The sequence below is a fragment of the Miscanthus floridulus genome, chromosome 15 (genome assembly GCF_019320115.1).
Source record: "Miscanthus floridulus cultivar M001 chromosome 15, ASM1932011v1, whole genome shotgun sequence".
Lineage (NCBI taxonomy): Eukaryota > Viridiplantae > Streptophyta > Magnoliopsida > Poales > Poaceae > Miscanthus > Miscanthus floridulus.
The window spans coordinates 61,231,586-61,249,951 of record NC_089594.1 but is presented as its reverse complement, the minus strand read 5'-3'; the positions used below and the strand labels follow the sequence as shown (position 1 = coordinate 61,249,951).

The 18,366-nt window shown below is 44.6% G+C and overlaps 1 protein-coding gene and 1 pseudogene across 1 annotated transcript; both read left to right on the top strand.

Annotated features, from left to right (window-relative positions):
* The first annotated feature begins 531 nt into the window (after positions 1-531).
* On the top strand, positions 532-1,489 carry LOC136509022 (probable histone H2AXb). The gene is made up of 2 exons (XM_066503816.1): positions 532-886; positions 1,004-1,489. The coding sequence occupies exons 1-2, from the start codon at positions 701-703 to the stop codon at positions 1,226-1,228; spliced, it is 411 nt and encodes a 136-aa protein (XP_066359913.1). The 5' UTR covers positions 532-700; the 3' UTR covers positions 1,229-1,489.
* Positions 1,490-12,968: 11,479 nt separating this feature from the next.
* Positions 12,969-15,443, top strand: LOC136507526 (uncharacterized; annotated as a pseudogene).
* Positions 15,444-18,366: the final 2,923 nt, after the last annotated feature.

The following is an 18,366-nucleotide window of genomic DNA, read 5'->3' as shown; positions in this document are numbered from 1 at the left end:
TGTCATATAAAGTAATTATGAAATTAGTAGTACTTTTTGTGAAAACAAAATACTTAGAACATTATTTTGATGTATTCTTAATCTGGTGAGGATCTATTTGTAGTTCACTATAGACGACAGAGGTTGCTGGCTGGTTCTACCAGACGCAAAGAATAGCTTAGTATGTGCATATAGAATACAAGGAGGGGCTAGATTGCAAACACTCTGCTGCGCACTCAGTCCACGGGCCGTGGACCAGCGGGGGGATGAGGGTGCGGTCCACCACGGACCATGTCCACCTCGAAGGGTTATGGGTTCTTTTAATGTGGGCATAGATCTTAGGATGGACGGCTAAGGATATCTTTATTTATATTTGTATTTAGATGGTATATCTTGAATTATTTTTCTAAAAAAATGAACTTATTTAGGATTGACATAAACATGATGTCATCGAGCTAATAAGGGCCATTGGAGTGAGGCACACACGGCCACACGGGGCTGCTGCTTCTTCGCTGCACGCACGCATGCAATGGGCGGGGGTGTGCGCTTGCGCGTGCCTACGAGTGGGCCGGATTTCTCGCACGAAGAGAGGCGGACGGGCCCAACGTGAATACGGGAAAGAAGAAAAAGAGGAAAAATATGAGTTCCGGCGGCGGCACCACACCAGTGATTCCGTCCGACGAGAGGAGAGACTAGTCTGGGAGGAAGAGAAGAGGCGAGTATGAGTTCCGGCGGCGGCAGGGGCAAGCCCAAGGGCACCAAGGCCGTGACGCGGTCGACCAAGGCCGGGCTGCAGTTCCCCGTCGGCCGCATCGCGCGCTACCTCAAGACCGGCAAGTACGCCGAGCGCGTCGGCGGTGGCGCGCCCGTCTACCTCTCCGCCGTCCTCGAGTACCTCGCCGCGGAGGTAACTGCCCCCAATCCATTTCTTTCTCCCCCCTCCTCCCTTCCGCGAATCCGTTCGGATGATTGTTGAATCCTTGCCGTGCTCGTGCGCCGCCCGTAATCGCTTGCTTGCTTGCAGGTGCTGGAGCTGGCGGGCAACGCGGCGCGCGACAACAAGAAGAACCGCATCGTGCCGCGCCACATCCAGCTCGCCGTGCGCAACGACGAGGAGCTCAGCAGGCTGCTCGGCGCCGTCACCATTGCCGCCGGCGGGGTGCTGCCCAACATCCACCAGACGCTGCTGCCCAAGAAGGTCGGCGGCAAGGGCAAGGCCGACATCGGATCCGCGTCCCTGGAGTTCTAGGCGGCGGCGGTTGCAGGCTTCTCTCTGTCTCTGGTTCGAATCATGCTTCGACATGAAGGCGCTCCGCCGTTCAAGTTTCGTCGATTAGCAGCAGTATTGGCGTCTTGTCTTGTCTATGGTTGGTTAGGTTTAGGTTCTGTGATGGATGGTTTATCAGGTGAAGTTTGTGGTGAATGAAAGCTGCCTATTTTTGTTGTTGCTTGCTGGAATGGACGAAATGGTCGGTTGCTGTTACTTGCTGTGGTCCTGTCTCCTATTTTTGTTGTTGATTTTGTTTCTATTCAGTGGAAGTTGCTACTGACTGATCTGCGGATGGCTTGTTTCTCGGTTGTGATTACTGCAGTCTGAAATTCTTATGTTTCATTCAGTACCTGTGATGCCCAAATCCATGTGCTCATCAACTACAACTACTGTACTGCGAAGAATAACGGACCTAAACGTTTTGTCGGTCTGAATCTAATGTAATTTTCAGAGTTACCTTGCGTGCTCGGTGACGTGCTGTTGATTTCATAATATCCGTTGTGATCAAACACCAAATCTCGTATAGATTTCTCTGCTGTAAGGTTCCTTACTCTAATGTTGTGAAAATTCAGTTTTGCAGAAAAGGCTGCAGTTCTTACGACAGTACCTATTCCATTAACCTACTCCTTTGTTGCAAATGTGTTGAATATTTATTTGTACTTTGGGGTTGCTCTGTCTTAAAATGTGTCATTCTTGCATTTTGAGGAGTCAAAGATTTTTAACTTTGACCAAAAAATATTAGTATTTAAAGTATATAATATAACTAGTATCATTAGATATATTGTTAAATCTATTTTCTGTAGAGCTTAGAGGTGCTGTCTTATCTCATAATTTATGGGTGCGTTTGATTCGGTAGTTTAGGGGGTTTCCACGATATAACTTTTTCGTGTTTGGATGGCTGCATAAGTGCTAAGCTAGGCTCCAAGCGGAAGAGGCTGGCTTGCTGGAAACGAGTCGAGCGGTCGTTTGTAGGAAGCCAGGCTTGGCCAGCCACCCATCCGTGTCGCCTCACCACCGAGTGGATTCACACCGCCACCATGCTCGACGCCGTGAGCTCCGCCTCCCGCTCGTCGCCGTGAGCTCCACTGCCCCCTACGTGAGATCCGTCGGCCGCTACACCCTACGTGTCCGAGGCGGCCCCTGTGCAAGCTCCGTCGGGTCCTTGAGCACGAGATCCACCTCTCCCGTGCTTATCTCCTATCACCACGCCAGATCCGCCGGCCCTTTGCGCGCTCGTCTCAGGCCACCTTGGCGAGCATCGTTAGCCTCCCGTGCGACCACCGGCTGCCGTGCAAGCTCCGCCTCTACCGCTCCATCTACGGTCACGCGCCGTTGTTGCCGTCCGCACTGCAGTCACCGTGCCCGTCTGTGGTTGTTGTCCGCGCCGGAGCTCGCAGCAGGCCATACGAGGACACGACAGAGCTCGCGTCCACTTCGGCGTCGAGATGACCTGCATCGGTCTCACATCCCATGGCACCACCATATCCGTGCGGAAGGGACAACCACATGTCGTCAAATATTTGCTCCAAATCGTCAGATTCAATCTCATCAGCAACGAATCGAAGCTTGACGGTGTCCAAATTGATTGTCTTCAACCATAAGAGGAGCTTGGAAGTAGCACATCGGCGATCTGGTTCATGGCCTAAGAGGCATGATGGGGCAGCTAGGATGGATGCCAGTGGAGGTGAAGCACGGGATGTTAGTTGATCTCTACCAATAGGCCCAACGGTTTATTGGGCCCTTGTCTCTGCTCCCTGATCGAGGGAGCCCAACCCTAACTGGTTGGTGGGCCCCTGTCGCACAACACATATATATAGAGGAGTGGGGAACTGGGCTCGGGTCACGAGGTTGAACGGAGCCGCTACCCACCTACAGAGAAAACCCTAAACCGATCCTAAAGACGTGCTGCCAGCGACGGGATGTGCCCCGCCACCACCGTCGTTCCCCTGCTGGTCTACACCGGACCGCCGTCTCGCCACCGAGCCGGAGCTGCCCCTACAACGACGTCTACGCTGCTGCTGTGCCGCAACAGTGAAAGGCGAGAAGGGTCTTCCCCGGATCTATGGGTTACACATAGAGGTACTAATCATCGATCCTAACAATGGTACTAGAGCTTGGTTGCCTCTGTGTGACTCTAACCCTAATCGGGTAAAAGAAACGGAAAAGGGACCGGGGGTGGCGGAGGTCACTGGAACCCCGGTCACCACCGCCACCGCGTGGGAAAAGTGCCGCACTAACACGGCAAGAAAGAACAGATCCGTGTTCGGATCAGAGAAGAAGTAAAGGAAGGGAAAAGAGGGATCCGGCTTAGACCCGCTCAGATCCGAAGGGGAAGAAGAAAAGGAACCATAGATCCAAACCCTAATTCCCCACATCAGTTCGGATAAGAGAAAAGAAAACTCAAATCAGAGAAAGGGAAAAGGGGTAGGTCGTTTTCCGAACCGTAACCCTAGATCTAAACCCTATTCCCATCCACTGGTTCGAAAAAGAGAAGAACACAGTCCAAATCGAAAAGAAGGGGAAGGGAAAGGAACCGATTCGGATGGTAAGGGAACCCATTCGGCTGAACTCCAAAAAGGAAAAGAAATCAAAAGAAAATAAAACCCTAACCCACCCAATCGGTCAAACAAAGAAAAACAAACAAGATCTAGATCCGATTGGGGAAGAAGAAGAGAAAAGAACAAGGGTCGGAACCCTAACCCTAACCCTAGTTTCCCATTCGGATGAACTTCGAAAAGAAAAGGAAGAACAATACAAATCCGAAGGGGGAAGGGGTGGATCTACCTCACCGTGCGTCAGGATGTCCCTTCACCGTTGCGAGAGAACAAGCCGAGCCGGGGAAGCTGGCTTGCCGGGCTCGGCCAAGGAAGCGCCGTGGCCAGGCCGCTGGGGAGCACGCATGCCGTCGAGGGGGCCGGCGATGGCGCCATGGCTGGCTCGCTCCACTGCCCGCTCGCTCGCCGTCTCGCTCTCGGTCGCTTATGGTTGCGCTGAGGGTAGAGAGAGGAGAGAGCGGCGAAGAAGAGAGAGAAGCAGATGGAAAGAAATGACTCTAGGGTTTTCGGTTCACTGGCCGCGGTGGGTTTTTTGACCTCCCGAGACGCGCGGACGAGCCGTCGATCCTGATCGATCGACGGCTGCAAGTGGCCGGGCTGGTTTTCAGCCCAGGCGGGCGAGCGCACCGCGCGGCACTTTGCCGGCCCAGGCCCAGGTTGCGGCCTAGGTGCGGTCTGCGCGCGCGTGGAGAGATGGGCCGGACTGTTTCGCTGGCTGGGCCAAAGAAACGGTACGAATTTGAGTAATTTTTTGTTTTTCTTTTTCCAGTAAATGTTTATTTCCTAGAAATTTATTAATAGCTCAAAGAAATAGAAAAGTAATTTTTCCCTAGGGGTAAAATTCAAGAAATTGAGTGAAAGTTTTTCTGCTGCTAAAGAAACGTATGTTCTCCAGTGATTTTGAACCAACGTGATATTTAACGGGAGAAAAGGAAAGTTTTTCCAGAAAATGTTTATTTCCTGGAAATTGATTAATGGATTAAAGAAAATAGAAAAAGCATTTTTCCCTGTGGGTAAAATTCAAGAAAAAGAGAGTTTTTCCACGGTCAAAGAAAAGTTGTTTATACTCCAGTTATTTTGAACCAATGTGATATTTAATTGGAGAAAAAGAAAGTTTTTCCGCTACTAGAGAAATTGTTGATTCTCCAGTTATTTTGAACAAATGTGGTGTTTAATTGGAAAAAAAGAGTTTTGACATGATTATGATGTTGTTATTTTCTGACCAACGTTGTTAATAACAATATCGTAATTTTGATAATTTATGCATTAATTCTATTTCTGCCCAACGGTGATGTAGAATTAGTGTATGAGAACAGTTATAAAAGTTAAAGATTTATGTATTAATTCTACTTCTGCCCAACGGTGATGTAGAATTAGTGTGTAAGAACAGTTGTAAAAGTTAAAGATTTATGTATTAATTATATTTTTGCCCAACGGTGATGTAGAATTAGTGTATAAGAATAATTGTATGTTTTGATTTTGACCAACGTTGAAATCAAGGCATGCAAATGGTATTATTTTTATGATAAGAAAAGTTTTGACCTAGTTTTCATCTTGTCTAAGGTGGACTGGGTAGTCACCTCACCATGTTCCACTGAGTTTGTGGCACCGGTGAGGGAGACAAAAGAGAATGATGCCACTTAGGCAACTAAAGAGAGGGATTTTGAATCTCAAAAGATAGTCCTATGACTTTTGTGCATAGGAAGTGGGTCACCGCCAACAAGAAATATTTTGGCTGTGATAAAGAACATGATTGAACCTACAATTGTGGGCTCAATCCCAGAGTGTGACACAGTCACCAAGTACCTCAATAGAATAAAGAGTCAGTTCACTGGCTCTTCAAAGATATATGCTACCCAGCTGATAAAGCAGCTGGTGACAGAGTGTTACTCTAGAAATGATGGCATAAGAGAGCTCACGATGCATTGTCGAAATTATGGCACTGTCGTTTAGGCCATATTTTGAGGGGGAGAATAGAAAGACAAGTTAAGAATGATATTCTTCCTCCATTAGAGCTCTCAGATTAAGAACAATGCAGGGAATGCATAAAAGGAAAGTATGTAAAGAAGATTAAGAAAGATGACAAACGAAGCGCATAAATTTTACAGATTATTCACACAGACATCTGTGGTCAACTTTCCTGTAAAGAGTGTGGATGGTTATGATCCGTTCATAACATTCACAGATGATTACTCCCATTATGGCTATATTTATCCAATTAAAGAAAGAACAGAAGCATTGGATAAATTTAAGATATTAAAGATTAAGATAGTCAGGTCTGACCATGGGGGAGTACTACGGTCGGCATACCCTAAAAGAATGGCATAGTAGCCCAGTATTCTATACCGGGTGAACCTCAGCAGAATAGAGTAGCTAAAAGAATCAATCGTACCCTGATGGATATGGTGGGTAGTATGATAAGTTACTCCACCTTATAGTTGAGCCTGTGGATGGAGACATTAAAAACCCCATTCATATTCTCAAAAGAGTACCAAGTAAGTCGGTGCCCAAAACACCGTATGAGTTGTGGACAGAAAGTGTACTCTCACTAAACCACTTGCGTGTGTGTGGGGGAGCCCTGCTGAGGCTAAAGTATTTAACCCAAACATTGAGAAGTTAGATCCCAAAACAATAAGGTGCCATTTCTTTGGTTACCCAGAAAAGTCAAAAGGTTTTCGTTTTCTACTATCCAGAGAGACATACAAAGTTTGTGGAAACGAGACACGCTATCTTCCTAGAGGACGAATTGATGAGGGAGAGCATGGTAGCTTGAGAAATTGACCTTGAAGTGAAGCGGGTGTAAGCGCCCACTCCAATGATTCATGAGCCAATTTTCTCACTACCTGCTATAGCTGCACCGACAGTGCTAGATACTGTGGTCCCAGCACCTGTTGTTATCCCACCTGTGGCAACAATGAATGACGATAAGAAACATGTTCTTCAGGATTCTATAGAACCTATTGCCACACATGAGGGGGAGCAACAACAGCCTCAAACAGAAGATGTGCCAAAAGTGGAGGCCCCTAGAAGGTCTCAAAGAGTTAGAAAATCAGCTATTCCTGCTGATTATGAAGTGTACAACACTGAGGAATTTCAAATGAGGTGATCATTCATCAAAGTGGCTTGAGGCCATGGATGATGAAATGAAATCAATGAATGCCAATATAGTTTGGGACTTGGAAATAATTCCTAAAGGAGCCAAAACAGTAGGCTGTAAAATGGGTCTACAAAACAAAACTTGACTCTCAAGGGAATATAGAGGAATATAAAGCATGACTTGTGGCAAAAGGCTTTATGCAAAGAGAAGGGATTGATTATAATGAGACCTTTTCTTCAGTCTCATGTAAGGATTCCTTCAGAATCATAATGGCATTAGTGACACATTACGATTTAGTGGATGTAAAGATGACATTTCTCAACGGAGACTTGGAGGAAAATATTTACATGGCACAACTGAAAGGTTTTGTCATGGAAAGAAAGAACGAATGGTATGCCGCCTAAAGAAATCCATTTATGGATTAAAACAAGCTTCAAGACAGTGGTACTTGAAGTTTGATCAGACAATAAAGAATTTTGGGTTTAAAGAGAATGTAGAGGACAATTGTGTCAATACAAAGTTTAAGAATGGGAAGTTTATCTTCCTTGTCCTGTATGTAGATGATATCTTACTTGCTGGTAGTGATGTCAGTCTACTACTGGAGACCAAGAAATTTGATATGAAAGATCTTGACGAAGCCTCGTTCGTTCTAGGGATCGAGATTCACCGAGATAGAAGAAAAAGGGTATAAGGACTGTCACAAAAGGCATACATGGAAAAGATCTTAAAGAAATTCAGTATGCATAAATGTAGTCCCTCACCTGCTCCTATAGTCAAGGGCGATAGATATGTGAATTTTCAATGCCCTAGGAACCAATATGAGCTCAATCGATAAAGTGAAAGTGGTTCCATATGCTTCAGCTATCGGAAGCTTGCAACATGCTCAAGTATGTACGCGCCCTGACTTGGCATTTGTTACCGGGTTTTACTTGGCAGATTCTAGAGCAATTCTAGAATAGAAAACTGAAATTAGTAAAGAAAGTCTTGCATTATTTGCAAGGAACGAAAGGCCTCATGATGACATATAGAAGATCTGATTCACTCCACATGGTGGGATATTCAGATTCTGATTATGCGAGAGTGAATACATATCCAGACATGGATTTTCTATCATCTCGCAAAGGGGAGCTATTTCATGGAAAAGCTCAAAACAAACTGTCACTACATCATCCACAATGTATGACGGTTTGTAGCGTGTTATGAGGCAATGGACAGGTGAACTGACTAAAGAAGTTCATACCCGGTTTGAAGGTGGTTGATGACATCTATAGACCACTTAAGTTATACTGCGATTATAATTTGGCAGTACAGTATGCTCACAACATAAGTCAGGTGGTGCTGCCAAACACATTGACATTGAGTATTATATTGTGAAAGATAAAGTCTGGGATCAAGTCATAAGTCTTGAGCATATAAGTACAGAAAAGATGCTCGCAGATCCGCTTACAAAAGGCTTACCACCCAACATGTTCAGAGAACATGGTGTTCGGAGAACATGTAGCTAGCATGGGTTTAAGGGAAAGCCTAAAATTCCTGGACAAAAGAAGGCCCAAAGATTAGTATCTATTTCAGAACAGACTAGTGTGTTGTAGCTATTAAATCTATCGGCAATGGACCGGGACGATGAGACATGCTCTATGCGCTAATCTGTAATGGAATAAACAAAAGTAAATGATATGAAATTGAAAGATGGAATGAGATCAAGGGGGAGAATGTTAGTTGATCTTCACCAATAGGCCCAATGGCCTATTGGGCCCTTGCCTCTACTCCCTGATCGGGGGAGCTCAACCCTAACTGGTTGGTGGGCCCCTGTCGCACAGCACATATATATAGAGGAGTGGGGAACTGGGCTCGGGTCACGAGATTGAACAGAGCCGCTACCCACCTATAGAGAAAACCCTAAACCGATCCTAAAGACATGCTGCCAGCGATGGGATGTGCCCCGCCACCGCCGTCGTTCCCCTGCAGGTCTACACCGGACCGCCGTCTCGCCACTGAACCAGAGCTGCCCCTACAACGGCGTCTACGTTGCTGCTATGCCGCAACAGTGAAAGGCGAGAAGGGTCTTCCCCGGATCTACAGGTTACACACATAGAGGTACTAATCATCGATCCTAACACGGGGAAAAGGAGATGTTCGTCCTAGAGGCTGAAGATGGCCGTCGACTGTGCTGCGGCGAGGCCCAGATGGCCTCCGGCTATGCCGCGGCGAGGTTGTCTCCTCGGTGAAGAGGCGCTGGCCGATGGTTGCAGGGGGTAAGTCCACCACCATTCTATCAGCGCAGCCAGGCAACCAAACAACTCTGCTATACTGGCTTAGCTTATACGCATAACCAAACAACACCTGGTTGCATTGCTGGGCCAGGCTTAAAATTGGAGCCAGGCTACGCTAGTCCACACAACCAAACACACCCTGTAACTCATAGAACCTTTTGGAGCCAATAAAAAAGTTGACCAGTCCAAGGAATGGGCATGGCAGACATGGACTTGGTCATCATGACAGTGTGAGGTACCGAGAATCACTGGAATTGTTTCTCATTACATTGGGAAAGCACAATATTAAATCGCTAGATATCTTCATCGGTTATTACTGGCCACAGATGAGTTGTTAGTTCTTATGTGCAAAGATTGTCCATGTCGGGAAAAACTCATATACACTAGCTGCATTAGTAGGGTTCAGAGCATATCTTATTAAGCTTTCCCACCTTGAACCACGTCTTACAAAAGTCGATGCGTTCTCTCTCCTGCTGCACACGCATCCCCATATGCATCCAGTGGTAATGCACATGGGAATATATGCCCTTGAAGGCAAATTTTTTGCGAAGTTGTTTTTGCCATAAGGGCATATGCCCCATACTGCTCTATATCTAGCTGATATTAAAGGAAGCGCTATCGGAAAAACTTAGTATTGGAAGCCAACAATTTTTTTTCCTGACGGAGTTTGAAATTGGCTCTTGGGGTGAAGGTGGGCTGAGATTTCTCTGTGAGCAAGATGCTATGCAAAGGCTCATACATTTAATTGTTTTCAAGGCAAAAAAGCAGAGTCACAGCTGGATTTTGAGTTCAAGTTCAATCACCTTACAAGTCTAGAGCGGCTCCAGGTTGGGATTCATTGTGATGGCGCGACTAAAAGCAATCTGGAGGCAACAGAACCTGCCATCCTGAACATAGTCAATATCCATCATGGACGTCCCAAATTTGAGCTCTCCAAATACAATTATGACTTAGTGGTCAAAGATGAAGGTAGGAGGGGAGCAGAGCTGCAAGACAGTGGATTGGACAACGGGGAAGATCATCAAGAGAAGCCGTAGTTATTCTCGCTTGTCGAAATTACCAGGTACTACAAGATTCTTTTACATTGGATCTCCTCTTGGTAAGGAAAATGAGGAACGGATAATTGATGATTTTAGACCTGCATAGTGTGGTGCTGCTTATCGAAATTGACATTTCATTTGCGTGAGCCCAGATCTTGAAGTAATTATTGATTAGGAATGGAATAAGTACTGTTAATTATAAACAGGTATTGATTTAGCATATAACTCTTAACCAATCTCATAATATATACCACGGAATGCTATATTTTGTATGTTATACATGATAATGTTTTATATGTTGGGTTTCAACTCTAGCCTACCCCAACTTGCTTGGGACTAAAAGGCTTTGTTGTTGTATACAGGATAATGTTTTGTGTTTGTGCACGAGAGCTGCTTGCCTAAATGGTATGAATATGGTGGATGTTTAGCAGTATATGTCTACTTCCTGGTTCTTCGATCTAGACTCAAGGGGCCAAAGGGCAGAGAAGAAATAGGCAAAAGAGAAAAAAAACTTTTTCTTCCTAGCAGGTGTGTTTTATAAACATCTTGAGAGAAAATGGTTACATGATTAAACACTGAGCTTGGAAAAAAATATCAGTTGATCATGGAAACTGTCAAGTACATCTGAAAAATGTTAAATAGACATTTTCAGTTTCTGTTGTCATCTTTTCAGTTGTGACAATCTTTTGGCAGTGGAATGGACTTTAAAAGAACTCCAGATGATAGAAACTAATTTGATTTACAAAAGTGATATAGATAGACACTTGGCTGAATAATGCGATGTGGTCACTCTATGCATTACCAGTGCTTTCCCTGTTCCATTGCTACTTCTGTCTTTTAGCCTAGAATCCAGCAAGGCCGGGTTAACCTGGCAACAGGATCATAGGTTTATTAGTACTCTGTCTGGTATGGCAGTGTTTGTATATAATCTAGGTAGTTGTAGCCCGCCACATGCTTGCTAATATATTTGTGCCGCATGCTAGATTGTAATATTTCACTTATCCTGTTTCTTTAGATTCGGAGTTGGCCAAATATTTTTGAAAGTGTGACTAGATATATTTGGAAACTACAATATAGATCTCTAGTGTAACATTTGTTTTCTAGATTTATGAGAAAAAAATAGTTTGGAAGAAGCATGTCTGAACCTATAGAATAGTCAAGGTTAGGTACTAATCTTAAATTCAATTATGAAATTTTGGGGTGCTATGACTTTTTGCGTTTGGTTTGTTTGTTTTTCTAGTTTTTTATGGCAGCCCCTTATTTCTCTTTTGGGATTAAGGAGGTTGGTTTGTACGGGATCATTTTTTCTCTCTTCAATACAAAGACACAACTCTCTTGCCACTTCGAGAAAAAAAATTTGACTGCAATATGCACATTTATTTTTGCTGCTGTAGTTCTGGTGATTTTTGTGCTTGTTCCACTACATCATGGTACATCATACAATTTGAAGTAAACTTTCCCTTGAGCATTCCGTTTAGATTGTCAAATAATAATATGGAATAGGAGTTGGGTGATTGTTTTTTACAAAGGAGATGAATTTCAGACCTTATACCAAACAACTTATACCATGTTTGTAATTCTTAAAAAAATGTATGATGAACTTTAAACCTGACATTAAGTGTTGTGCTGATAAAAGTTGTCCTTTTGACCTGTGCAACAATACAGTGCAGATCGTGGAATTTCTTTTCTTATTTCCTACTTTGAGTGTTTTTTTTTTCCAGCAGCATCTTGTAGAGCAAGCAACAATGTTTTGTGATGGATTTTTTAATACATTTTTTCTCAATATTAAAAAAGTATATCGTGTCTCATCCAAACAAATTTCAGAAAAAAGCTGTTGTCGCTTTACGAGAAAAAGACTTTACAAAGTCGTTCAGCGGGAGAGCAATTTTTCAGTGAAGTTGTTCTGCGGGTAAATGCATGACCTTGGCTAAACCAATTTGAATTCTCTGATCTAAAGCTTGGCTGGCTAAAGTTTTTGACTAAAACTTTAGACCACTTTAGTTTACTTTTGTGGTTCCGAATTTTTATGAGGTTAGCTTAATTTTAGATAACACTAGGCCTCTTGTTTGGAAACTCACCATACGGATCAAACAGGCTCAACTCAATTGCACACGAAACTCTATGGAACGTTTGCACATGAAATTCTGCTAAGTTCCACTGGAAATTACAGAACATTCACGTGAAATACAGTATTTGTCATGCGATCAAAAGCTGGATTTACAACCCGTACGTATTTAACGTACACTTGGTACGGAGATCGAGCCGAGAACCAGTAGAAGACTTCGGACGTAGTAAGTGATTAGCTAGCACTAAAATTTTCCGGACAGAGTTCACGGATCACGTACAGCAAAGACTACATAAGCAAAAAAATTGGAAAAAAAGGGTGATGGAAAGTAACGAGGTGTTCATCCAGTGCATCAAGTACATAGAATCATCAATCACCCACCACAATGCCCCAGCAAGTACTGACGAGCTCCTCCTTTATCCCACTTCCTCATCGACACTTCATCCTCTGTCTCCATTTCTTCTTTACCGCACTCCATCCCTTGTCGCCCCTCCTCCTTCCATCTTCCTCATCTACACTTCATCCTCTCAGTCCTTTCTTTCTTCTACATTTTGTGTATATATATGTGTTGCACCCCTGGGCAGCTGCATCGATCAGGGTCAGTGTGTCAGGAAACAAGACGGATCAGCAGTGAACGTCTCTTCTGCCTCTCCAAGTATATATCTGAACGAGTGTGACAACAGCAGGACATGGCGGCGTCGTGGTTTGCCGGTGCGCCAAGACATGCATCGATGTCATCTTTCTTTCTTTAATTTTCTCCCTCCAACTTGGACGTAGCATGCATGCATGCCATCGTCCAGTGCCTTTTCTCTCCTCAACTCTAATACCCACTCTAAACAATGAGCTGCAGATCTCTTCACGGATGAGAGAGTGAAGACGCTGTCCGATCAGGTCTCAGCACATCGGGAAAAGGTGTGGGACTTGGAGCGCAAAAGCGCCCAGCTGCTCGGCGAGAAGGGTAAACTGGAGAATCAATTGGAGGAGACAAAAAAGGCGGCTCAGGTGCTGTCTAGTGAGAAGGAAGAGGTGGAGAGGAGCTTGAAGGGTGAAAATGATAAACTTCAGTTGAAGGTTTCGGCGGCTGAGGAAAAATATAGCCAGTCCCAAGCGGAGGTTATGAAGCTCAAAATGGAGTTAGATGCACTGGCAGAGGAGAAAGAGGCAGCTACAAAGGCATTTGATGCTAAGAAGGCAGAAATGATGCTAGAATTAAAGGATCTTAAGAGGAGGATGGAGGAAATTCAGGCCAACAAGGATTTGGTGGTCACTGAAAATGATAAGCTTAGGTCAGAGGTTCTCACCACAGAGCAAAAACATAGACTATCGTAGGCAGAGGTTGAGAGGCTCAAGGTGGAATTGGCTACACTAGTGGAGGCGAAGGAGGAAGCTGCCAAGGCATTTGAAACTGAGAAGCTCGAAATCATGAAGGAATTGGAGGACCTCAAGTGGAAGGTGGAGGAAATCCAAGCCAGTAAAGATTTGGTGATAGGTGAAAACAATAAGCTTCGATTGGAGGTTGTGACCACAGAGCAAAAACTTAGCTTATCTGAAGAAGAGGTTGAGAGGCTCAAGATGGAACTAGATGCCCTGGCAGCGGTGAAGGAGGCAGCCGCCTTGGAGTTTGATGCTAAAAAGACAGAAATCATGAAGGAACTGGAGGACCTCAACGAAAAAGTTGAGGAAATCAAGGCCAACAAGGATTTGGTTATGGGTGAAAATGATAAGCTTTGGTCAGTTGTCTTGACCGCTGAGCTAAAATTTAGAGTATTTGAAGAAGAGATTGAGAGGCTCAAGATGGAACTAGGTGCACAATTAGAGTCAAAGGAAGCAAGTGCCAAAGCATTTAATGCTGAAAAGGCGGAAATCATGAAGGAATTGGAGGATCTTAAGAGGGAGGTGGAGGAAATTCAGGCTCATAAGGATTTGGTGATAGGTGAAAATGATAAGCTTCGATCGGAGGTTGTGACCACAGAGCAAAAACTTAGCTTATCTAAAGAAGAGGTTGAGAGGCTCAAGATGGAACTAGATGCCCTGGCAGCGGTGAAGGAGGCAGCCGCCTTGGAGTTTGATGCTAAAAAGACAGAAATCATGAAGGAACTGGAGGACCTCAACGAAAAAGTTGAGGAAATCAAGGCCAGCAAGGATTTGGTTAAGGGTGAAAATGATAAGCTTCGGTCAGATGTCTTGACCGTGGAGCTAAAATGTAGACTATATGAAGAAGAGATTGAGAGGCTCAAGATGGAACTAGGTGCACAATTAGAGTCAAAGGAGGCAAGCGCCAAAGCATTTAATGCTGAAAAGGCGGAAATCATGAAGGAATTGGAGGATCTTAAGAGGGAGGTGGAGGAAATTTAGGCCCGTAAGGATTTGGTGATAGGTGAAAATGATAAGCTTCGATCGGAGGTTGTGACCACAGAGCAAAAACTTAGCTTATTTGAAGAAGAGGTTGAGAGGCTCAAGATGGAACTAGATGCCCTAGCAGCGGTGAAGGAGGCAGCTGCCTTGGAGTTTGATGCTAAAAAGACAGAAATCATGAAGGAACTGGAGGACCTCAACGAAAAAGTTGAGGAAATCAAGGCCAGCAAGGAGTTGGTGATGGTTGAAAATGATAAGCTTCGGTCAGATGTTCTCACTATAGAGCAAAAACATAGCTTGTTTGAAACAGAGATTGAGAAGCTCAAGATGGAAATGGTTGCATTGACTGAGGCCAAGGAGGAAGCTACAATGGTATTTGATGCCGAGAAGACAAAGATCATGAATGAATTAGAGGATCTTAAGAGAGAGAGGCAGAGCAAAGCCAAGCTAACAAGGAATTAGCTGAGGAAGCAGTACACTACAAGGATGCCTTGGCCAATAACTTGAGAGCTGAGTTAGAGGAGCTCCATGTTACTATGTCATAGCTGCAAGCATCCTATAACAAACTTGATGCCAAGCATTCAGGCTTGACTGATGAGAAGAATTCAATCCAGAAAGCACTGGACACTAAGAAGGCTGAGGTAGCCCTCATGAAGTCAAAAATTGAGGCACTTGTGAACTACAATGCTAAAAAGGATGGGGAGATTGGAAAACTGAACGCGGCACTAGAGGAGAAGAAGAAGAAACGTGGCATTCGGGCTATATTTTCATCAGCAATTAGGTGCCTGCCATCATGTATCTCCAAATGATCAGGTTGCTAACATGTTCATGTTGCATTACTATGTAATGGTGATCGATTGGTACTATGCAATGAAATAAAAGATTTGCTTCCTATATGTGACATCAACTGGTTCTATTTATACGGATGCATTTTATGACGACATGCATTTTTAACACATTGGGATTTTATGGTGAGACCATCACCAGAAACTCCAAGTCAGCGAGCTGCTATTCAGAGCTAGGCCGCTTTCTCCGGTGCCCTCCGAGGCACCACCGGGAAATTTTGGTGATGGCTGAAATAACAAACCCATCTTCGTTTCAAAACCGTTTTCAAATGTACTAACTCCCAAATGTTGTATAACATGACAACACCTCCTTTAACACTAAGTTAGCATTTTCAAATTCGTTTTCAAAGGTTTTGATCTTGTTCCTTTTCACGCCACTCAATCTAGATGCATCGCTAGTTAGATCTCACCTGGTGGTACTAGATAACTGATTAGCCAACAAGAATGTCCCTCTTGATAGTACAACTATCTATCCTAAACCCAGTCAAGCTCTTCTCTACATAACCTTAGACCGGCAGAATGAAATGCCCTGCAAATATGCCTTCGCCTTGTGCATTGCACTCCATCTCCATGTCAGTGATGCCACACAAGCATGCAACCTCCATCTTCATCAAATGATCAATAATGTCCATCCATCAAATTTATCCAACCATGCTACATTGACCATTTGTCCAAACCAAGAAGCTCCTTCATCATCACTCCATCAAGCCACTTGATCATCAACACAAATCAACACTTGGTTCGATACCATGGATGATATGATCCACTTCATAACTTCACATGGCCTTATTGGTCCATCAATTGTAGCCTTGCTTGTTCTTCACTGTTGATCTATCCGCGCCAAGCCATCTACTTGCACTTCACCGCCTCAATAGTTCATCGCAACCGAGCCTCTAGCTTATCCTTCACTCCTACAACCCGGTCCTTCATAGTCAATCCTTGCCTTGACCTTCTCCACCTAGCCATATGAGACTATGTGATCATGTCTCATATATTCAATAAGCTCCTTCATCTTCATTAGTTGAGCACTTACATCAAATGCATAAGCCATCTCTCTACCATGGCTACTATGTCTTGCTCAGTGTGTTTGTGTGGACTACGTACATATTCATCTCACATGAGACGCATTATTCCACCTAAGGTTTGTTGGAAATATGTGCCTAAAATACATTCCAGATTTTATTTGGAGAAAAAACTCATAGATAAAAAATGATGCAAGCATATAAAACATGTAAACATGCAACATACTGACTAGAACAGGATTGCACAAGGAAATTACTCAATGATCCCGCGCAGAACGTAGTCGAACGTGTTGAAGTAGATGTTGCAGATCATCAAACGGTCGCGTATAGACGTTGCCCAAAAACCTGATTGCCGCCCCGTGCAGGAGTCTCGCGGCAATGGTTTCGGAGATCCCGCTATCTTCAAGTCTGGTGCACGCCGAACTCAAAGGTCGACAAGGCGCAGCAGCGAGACGCTCAGCACAGCGGGTGGAAAGATGAGCGTGTGATAGCATACCCTTCAACTAGGACGTCTCCTGATTTTATAGGGCTTCATAGTGCATCAATTCCCCTCATCAAGCAGTAGAAACTGCCCATTTAAATGACAGAAAATGCTGCAATCAAATAGCAGAAACTGACACACCTTATTACTGTTTAAAACGACAGTTTCAATCACATTGAAGCACCATTATGCTCAGCATAAAAAATAGAAACTGCACAAATAATAGCTTGCTATACACGTACGTGTCACAAGTCATGCGATTTTTCACGCGAGCTGCGCGTACGTGTAGCAACAGTCTCTTTCTCTCTCATTTGCACCTATTTTGCATGGAGAGGAGACTCCCATATTTAAGCAAGGCAACCTCTCCTTGAATTAGCAATATGAGACTAAAGGTTGTGCATGCTTTGAAAAATTTTCGATTAGGCCAATCATGGGCCTAAATCCAACAAGGTTGTCACTTAATTACCAAAACAAAACATGGACTTTCAGGTGCGAGAGCACACCCGCTAGGTGCAGCCCCTGAGCCCCTGGATGATTTGTAGAATCAACCAGGGGGTTAATGCAGGTGTGAGCATGTTTAGCTAAGGGCTTACGTAGTCCTACTGCTAGAAATTCATTATGATCCCCTGAGATCATCATGGTCTCTCCGATTTGTTTTTAGGAGTGACAGCGAGGGGATTTCTACTTTTTCCAATTGATCGATCGACCAGCACAAGGTCCTTGTCATTGGGGTTGTTCTCCTTTGGAGGATAAGAAGGTCATGGACCCAACTCAGAGGCCAGGCAACGCTATCGGCGAGAACAAGCCGGTCAAGTCTGAGAAGGGCCCAAATAATCCCTCAGCCAAGGGCGTCTGGTTTGAGCCTTCATGAGGCATTCCGCATACCCAACCTACCAAGGTCCGAGTGACTAGCTCGCTGCCTTGTTGTCGCCAGAGTTCCCACCCCCACCGAGGGGTTCAGTCGTGACTTCATAGGGTCATGCTGCACATCGTGCAATGACCGAGCGCTCCGTGCGCCTGAGCAAAGACTGCTAGTGGGTCCATTGCTGTGTGCACGCCACTCATCCCCTGTTCCAAAGGCGGCCACGTGTCATCTGCCGACTAGCCTTTGAACCTTCGGTCTTGCAGGCCTGAGAAACTCCTGGGCCCATCGTCGGACCTCTTCGCTAGGTCGTGGCTCTAACAATGCCTTTCTAGGGTCGTTTTGCGTCATCTGTCGGCACAGTGTTTCATATTCCCCCATCCGGGCCATGAAATGTATCAAGACTCTTCGTTGGATTTGTCATACAAACCAATGGAGCCCCACGTTAATCCTCATTGGGTGTGCTAGAAAAAAAAGATAAATGCTAGAATATCTCACATTAATTAGAAACATCCGGCCGTT

Excerpts from the sequence above, each read along its gene's own strand:
- LOC136509022 (XM_066503816.1), top strand. The coding sequence starts at position 701 with ATGAGTTCCGGCGGCGGCAGGGGCAAGCCCAAGGGCACCAAGGCCGTG. Across the intron at positions 887-1,003 it reads TCGAGTACCTCGCCGCGGAG|GTGCTGGAGCTGGCGGGCAA; the intron begins GTAACTGCCCCC and ends GCTTGCTTGCAG.